Genomic DNA, 8,279 nt, shown 5'->3' on the forward strand with positions numbered 1-8,279 from the left:
TTTTATTGCTAAGTTATCCCTACATACCAAAAATCAGACCTCTAGCTCTATTGGCTTGCTCAAAATTAGATATGCGCATAATTAATGAGGTACAATATGTGGTGTCATAAGCTGTGCCATCATACCATATATGAAGGGTGTACCACTTGTGGTTCCTGAGTTATGGACAAATATGTATATTTGAGGTCAAAGGTCACCGAGGTCACGTGACATTTTGTCAAAAAAATTTTATTGCTAAGTTATCCCTACATACCAAAAATCAGACCTCTAGCTCTATTGGCTTGCTCAAAATTAGATATGCGCATAATTAATGAGGTACAATATGTGGTGTCATAAGCTGTGCCATCATACCATATATGAAGGGTGTACCACTTGTGGTTCCTGAGTTATGGACAAATATGTATATTTGAGGTCAAAGGTCACCGAGGTCACGTGACATTTTGTCAAAATATCTGAGATATCTGCGTGAAAGGATGGACTCACGGATGGACTCATGGACGGACATGACCCAATCTATTAGCCCCCTGGACTTCATCCGTTGGGACTGAAAACTGTGTCACTGCATCCTTTTTGCAATATGAATACGATGAGAAACTAAATTTTTATTTTTCTCGGCCTTATACATGGGAGTCTATGGACTGCCTTATACATGGGAGTCTATGGACTGCCTTATACATGGGAGTCTATGGACTGCCTTATACATGGGAGTCTATGGACTGCCTTATACATGGGAGTCTATGGACACTACCTTATACATGGGAGTCTATGGAGGTGAAAACTAAAAAGTCCTCTAACACGGCCAAATTTGATCGCATTGTGAAACAAATCGACGTGCATCTGTATGGGGTAGGGTACTATCCTTGTGCAAAGTTTGAAAGAAATTGACCTGGGCATCTCTGAGATATCTGCGTGAACGGACGGATGCACGGACGCACACACGCACGCACGCACGCACGCACGCACGCACGGACATGACCAAACCTATAAGTCCCCCCGGACGGTGTCCTTGGGGACTAATAAGGTAGACAACTGTTGTATTCACTGACTATTTTAGAATCTTTTGTACCTGCTGTTTATCCCATCTGTTGAATTGCAAAGCATAAACTTAAGAAAGGGCCAATAGCTGCATCTTTTAGCATTAATTTTGTGATTTTACTTCCGAACTAAAACAAGTTCGTGGGAATGTACTCATTCAGGGATGTTTATACGAGTATAATTAACTGTCCATGGGACTGCTAATGCAATTTTGAACAAGATAAATAATAAACGTTTGCCCAAACATAAAATGGCGTCCTCATGCAAATAAGGCAAAAACACTGAACGTCGTGCATATATGCATTTGAATCTTCACAGAAACAGAGTAGTCCAATGTAATGCATAATGCTGAATGTATTCCACTTGTACATCATATGCTTTGTTTTCTTTGTAATATTACGAGTTTTTTAAAATGGCGGGAAATCAAAATAACCGTTAAAATTTAAATTCACTTGCCCAATTTTTCAGTGTATATCCAGTTGATTTGCAACAACAGTGAAAGGTGGCCATTCACGTAAACAGATATTGAAGAGTGTAAGCCTCTACCCAGAGTTTAAGAATTTAAACTACACCATACTGCAGTCATAAACACTGTGACAAAACCATGGCTTTGACATATTCAGTATTATAACACACAACATGCTTATTCCATGTCGCGATTTGCCAGAATACGTCATGTGACGAGAAAATAGGTGTCTTAAGTCCCAAAACTTGACGTCAGAGGGTATTTTTTGGAAACATGACATAGACATTCTTTCCACATTATGACTCTGTTTTCCAAAATTATATTCTTTGAAGAAATATCTACACCTCTAGTGTTCTCCTTACCTGGAATTTTGCATTGAATCCAGACTGCAGATCAGATTCTATGTTGCCAGGATCCAAGTATGCGATGCTCATCAGGAACCCTGGGCCGCAGAATGCCCACAGCTTACGGAAACTGAACCTTGTCTATGGTAAGGGATCACATGTGTATCATATAAGTACAGTTTCAAATTTGGCAAAATATAGATAATTATAATAAAAAATTCATGGCAGTAAACATCGCAATTTTTTCAAAATACCTCCTTGTTTGTACCGGTAATATTATTTTAAAATAATACTTTCTGGTGAAATGCACAGCCCTCTCCCACACAACTCGAGATCTCTTCTATTACATCTATATTGTATATATTGTGTTGCTCTCTACCGGTTCTCTTCCCACAATTTACTGATCCCTCTTCACATTTACCTTGCATTTTTTCCCCTATTATCATGTAGACTGGTCCAACTCATGACCAAAAGTTGACTGGAGTTGTACCAATCCCTTGTCCATGAGGGGGATTAAACTAACAAAATAAAGCTTATCTGCATTATTTACTTAAACTGCCACAGACAATTCACCCGATCTGATAACCCCTCCCCTCTCCCTCCCCCACCCCCATCAAGTGACAAAGAAATTCTCACACTTTCATCTGCTGGTATAGGTATCTGTTCATTGAAGTAACTGCTGGCAGAGCGTGCATTACCATTCTGCACAGGCTGATCTTCTGGAGAATTGTCAGGAGTTGTTGATTCCATCTCCAATGGACTGCTGTCCATCACCAGCTTCCCATCAACATTGGCATCTTCTGGCTCTGTCAAACAAATCAATTCATGATGTTGATGCACTGAAGTACAAAAAAATACATTTCTAAATAATAAATTTTGACAAGTCATAGCTGATGACACTGTCCATGCTGGATTATGGTGTTTGAATTACGGTGATTGAATTACATGCTTGCAGGTAGCTTCATATTACAGGGGAGAGGGGTGAATTTGTTAAATGTTGCCAAATCACATGATCGTAGTCTGTGGGGGTCATGTTTGTGTACTTGGGACAGTAGAGTTATGGCTGTTGGTGTTTTTCATGGCGAGATCAATAGTTGTTGAGTTATGGATCAATAACATGAAAAAATCGAAACAAAATGGCCATATGCCGCCCATATTGGATTGTATCATGAAATAAATTGACATGCATATATATGCCACGTTACTTCTTCTGTGTACCAACATTGAATGAAATCGGTTCAGGGATAGTTGAGTTAAAAACGCTGACACCAAAACTTGGACAGTATGGTGTGTGGAAAGTTGGAGGTGATTTACAAGGCAGAAAGAAGCAGACACTATAACCAATCTGACGCAGCTGTTTTACCAAAATCCATGAGTATAGAATAACTCACTTAGTTTATGAATTTACAGCCACTGTTAATCTTAAATTTCCCCAAAAGTATGTAATCAAAGGCATATTCTTTTATAATTTATACACACATAACATTTTGATACACAAAAAGCAAGTCATCGTTGATGACACAGTCCCCACTTGTTAATGGGTACTATGATTACAGGTCCTGAGAGAGGATAGAGTCCTCTTCATTAGGTCTGTGCTAAAAATACTTTTGAATAAATTCGCTTGATACATGTCTGAGTTATGGTTCAGGACATGAAAAACTCGTAATAAAATGGCCACACGGCGGCCATATTGGATTGTATGACAAAACAAATTACCGTGCATATGTATGACATTGGTAAATCTCCTTGTACCAACTTTGAATAAATTCGCTTGATATTATGTCTGAGTTATGGTTCTAAACATGAAAAAAACGTAACAAAATGGCCACAGGGCAGCCATATTGGATTGTATCACAAAACAAATCAATGTGCATGTGTATGACATAGGTCGATGTCCTTGTAACAACTTTGAATGAAATCGGTTGAGATATGCCTGAGTTATGGCTCTGCCATGAAAAAATCATAACAAAATGGCCGCATGGCGGCAATATTGGATTGTATCATAAAACAAATTGACATGCATAGCTATGACATTGGTCGATGTCCTTGTACCAACTTTGAATAAAATCGGTTTAAAGATATGCCTGAGTAAAGGCTCTGTACATGAAAAAATAGTAATAAAATGGCCGCCTGGCGGCCATATTCAGGGCTTGACAATTCCTATCGCCCGACGCCCGGGACAAGTGAAATTTACGTTCGGGCAAGTCAAAAATAAAATCTGGTCGCCCGCCGGACAAGTTGTTTATACAACTTCTGGCGCAATCAACGCGAACCTAAGTTGCGGTTTGTGCACGTGTCGCCCGATTTGCGTTGTCGTTCACACAAAATAAATGTCAATCACTGACTTTTTTAGATACAATTGTGACGTTCTTCTGCGATTCACTTGCCGACTCACACAATGTTGCAATTTTTCGATGATCGACATGAAATTGTTTCATCGTCCAATTAAAAAGTCGCTTTAAATTTGGCGTAAACAGCATTTCTTTGTTGTATGCTGACTGCTCCGCCCCAACAAATTAGGTAAAAAATTGCAAAACCCAATGCCATAGTGCTTATTGGCAATCGACCGTGCAGTACTTCAAAATCATTTATGCGGCCTCGCGAGGTAGACGAACATTGTTGGCAGATAGTTTGTGGAGTGATCGCTGTAAATATGAGTATTTTACGGTAATATTTCCACTAATGCAAACAAGGCATTGTGCATTTTCGCGAGCCAGAACGTAATTTCCGCTCCGCAGACCTACGCAAAAATCAAGCAAAGTTGTTGCCGTAAAGAGGCACGTAGTTTACGACGATGGGCATTGTGTAACTCTGAGAAACGACATTGTGATTATTTACGACGGCGCCACGAGGGCCAGCGTGAGTGGGATCGTCTGAGAATCGACGACTCGATGTGATAATTAGAACGATGTTTCTGACAAAAGATCTAAACATAAGCGTTATGATGAGGAAAAACGCCGTAGATGTTATCTCCCGAAATGGAATTTGGAAAGCACAGTTGCCTTGGTTGAAATATGACGGTTCCAAAATGTTCAGTACATCGTGTCTCTAATACCCCACCATTGCCAAAGCATGGAGGTAGGAAGAGACTACCTCCATGGCCAAACCAAGCGAAATGCTTTTCTTGACAGATACGACATGTTTCGCGTTGAATCGATAAGGTCTCACGAGTTTAGTCAACCGCATTTGGACTGTTTGGCACATCGCAGATGAGATCGTGACGGGGACAATGATTGTGGAAATTTTGTGGGTCCCGCTGAGCCTGATAGTACGGTTTCACTTGCCAACAATCCGATCGCATGCACTCGCAATGCGTGAACCGAATGACGACGACCAGCGATAGAAACTGACCAATCTTTTTACGACGACATTTATGCTTGCCAAACACGGGAAGCCGATGTATGATATGTACCTTCAAATTCAATGTTAGCCCTGCGTACAGGTCTGTGTGTTAGGTCTGTGTGTTCCCGGCGTTATACTTATACGGCCTCTTGTGATGGAGGCCGTATAACGCCAAGAACACACAGACCGTACGCAGGCCTACTTCAATGCAAACTTTTGAAAAAAATCGGCGTCAACATCGGCGAAAATTACCAAGATAAGAAAGCCCTGAAAGCCGCTACTCGTATTTTGGTCTTGATTATTACAAATGGAGGACAAGTAAAATTTTTGAGAGGACAAGCGAAATTGAAAATCCACTTGTCCGACGGACAAGTGAACTGGAAAAAAAATTGTCAAGCCCTGCATATTGGATTGTATCACAAAACAAATTGACATGCATATATATGACATTGGTCAATGTCCTTGTACCAAGTTTGAATAAAATCGGTTGAGATATGCGTGAGTTACGGCTCTGTACATGAAAAAATTGTAACAAAATGGCCGCACGGCAGCCATATTGGATCGTATCACAAAACAAATTGACATGCATATCTATGACCTTGGTCAATGTTCTTGTACCAACTTTGAATAAAATCGGTTGAAACATGCCTGAGTTATGGCTCTGTACATGAAAAAATTGTAATAAAATGGCCGCCTGGCAGCCATATTGGATCGTATTACAAAACAAATTGACGTGCATCTGTATGACATATGAAGTAATCCTTGTACCAAGTTTGAATGAAATCGCTCCAGGCATCTCTGAGATATCTGTGTGAACAGACGGACGCACGGACGGACGCACAGACGCACGCACGCACACACGGACATGACCAAACCCATAACTTATAAGTCCCCCCGGACGGTGTCCGGGGGGACTAATGAGCATATTTCTTCAAATCATATGAACAGCCTAGTAATTGGTACGCTGATGGACAGTGGCTGTTTAATAAAACCATCAAAACATGAAATAGACATTAAAACTATAAATTAAAATATCAATGGCAATATGTTTCCCCTAACTCTATTTCTTTTGACATTGACATGAATATTGGTGTGGACTTATTGTGAAAATAGTGCTTTTTAGCATGTGAAAACTGTCACCAGTAGTTGTAATGTTTTAAGAAATAAAGAAATTTTTCTGATCTACCAGTAAATTTCAATTGAGTATAAAAAAGTGAAATAGAAATCAGCTAAAATCAATATTGTTTGTGTATCACAATATTTATAGAGGTAAACATTATTTATGTATGTAACTATATTTATGTATGCTGTAACAGCTTAACCTTTTGAGTGCTGTAATTTTTCCCACCAAAATTTTGTGCAACAATTTTTACGAATTTTTCTGTATTTTTTTTTTATTATTTTGGACCAAACGGATATCACATTTCATTGGCTACAGGTTTTCATCAAAATTTTGGCAAACATCTGAAAAAGTTTGACAGGGATACAGTTTATAAAGGCGACAAAAGATGATTTTGGCGTTCAAAGGGTTAAGTCAGTAAGAGATGATAATGTATGGGTCTTTAAGAAGTAACATCTATTAAAATTGTCAAGCAGCACAAAAAGATGTCATACGGAACTTGTGATGCTTTAGTGGTTGTCAACAACTTGACCTGATAATGACCGATGAACTTGGCAGAAAGAGGGTCAATGTACTACTTACGGTCACTTTCTGTTGGCGAGGACTCATTGAGCATCTCAGAATGCCGTGTCTGTTCCTCCATCATGTCACAACAAATCAGCACACAGAGGCAGCACTTTAGAAAGTACACTTGTCATTAGCTGTACTGTAATCAGAGGCTGATTTGCAAGTGACTTGATCTGGAAGCAACAGATTTCATAGTCAAACAGTGGACAATCATGGACAACTTTTTCCAGCAGCCCCAAAATAAAATATTTACAGTGTAGAGAAAATAAAGATATATTTGTGTGATTTTTTTATAGGTATTTGAAGCCTATTATATTACAGAATCACGTAATTTCGCTCTACTTGCTCTCTCTCTCTCTCTCTCTCTCTCTCTCTCTCTCTCTCTCTCTCTCTCTTAGCTTTTCCACAAAATCCATGACTGGTATATTTTTAATAAATATGCACATGAATATTTCATCATGTACTTCATTCATAGGATATAACCCGTTTTCCTGTAAACTGCCATGGCCTGAGGACAATGAACATTATTGATGCAACGAATTTCACTGGGGATGGCACTCGGTAAGCAGTATTGCTGCAGTTCAGTAGTTGTGGGCTAAAGAACTGCAGAAAGATGCAGGACTGCAACTGACTGCTTCGGAGACAATTACGTCCCTACACACATCTCACTCCTTTAGTTCAAGTGTGGAGGGACTCCGACTGTAGTATTAAACCTTTACTGTAATGTAGCGGTGAATAAACAGTGGGAAGTTGGATGGCTATAATACACTCTAAAGGGATGTCCATCAAGCTATTGGGGGGGGGGGACACAAAATTATCGTGAACGTATGACTACCGCTCTATTCTGCTGGCATGATAAACACAGGGATCAGGTCATGTCAAGGGGCAAGACTGTGATTCTAGAGTGATGAAACAATCGTACATGATACTATTTGATTTGTGTGAACAGTGGTACCCTCAAAAAGTTGCAACAAATCTGCACCAGTTCTATGTAGTGTATAAAGTACGAAATAAAAATCTGCGTCAGAACAGAGCATTATCGCTGTTTGGTTTGAAATGAAAGCTACACGAATTGGTGGTGTAGTTTTACGTTGACGAGGAACTGTGACCGTGCACACTGGCGCGGCAGGCCAGCACTGCAGACCATTTTCTGCCGCACCTCAGCCCAACAATTTCCTAGAGGATGGCCTTACCAGATTCGGTGTTGTTCATCAATATTTTGATTTCACTGATTTATCGCCTACGTCTTTTGACATTCTATTTCAAACTCTCGAACAGGACACGTTGACAACAACACTTCATCGCCACATCCCACTTCCTGCGTAGACACTTTCAACAAAGTAAAAGTACTTGTCCACAAGTGCACTGTGCGGAAAGCGAACAGCCAATGCGAGTTGCTGTACTA

The 8,279-nt window shown here is 39.9% G+C and overlaps 1 protein-coding gene across 1 annotated transcript in view; it reads right to left on the minus strand.

Annotated features, from left to right (window-relative positions):
• Positions 1-8,272, minus strand: part of LOC139140405 (natural resistance-associated macrophage protein 2-like) — a 33,023-nt gene extending 24,751 nt beyond the window's left edge. Inside the window, exons 1-4 of the mRNA XM_070709629.1 lie at positions 8,068-8,272; positions 6,890-7,047; positions 2,482-2,651; positions 1,864-1,986 (exon numbers count right to left, since the gene is read on the minus strand). Of these exons, the coding sequence (XP_070565730.1) occupies positions 1,864-1,986; positions 2,482-2,651; positions 6,890-6,953 (357 nt within the window). The 5' untranslated portion in view covers positions 6,954-7,047; positions 8,068-8,272. The remainder of the gene's footprint in view (positions 1-1,863; positions 1,987-2,481; positions 2,652-6,889; positions 7,048-8,067) is intronic.
• Between the last annotated feature and the right edge of the window lie 7 nt (positions 8,273-8,279).

The sequence above is a fragment of the Ptychodera flava genome, chromosome 9 (genome assembly GCF_041260155.1).
Source record: "Ptychodera flava strain L36383 chromosome 9, AS_Pfla_20210202, whole genome shotgun sequence".
Classification (NCBI taxonomy): domain Eukaryota; kingdom Metazoa; phylum Hemichordata; class Enteropneusta; family Ptychoderidae; genus Ptychodera; species Ptychodera flava.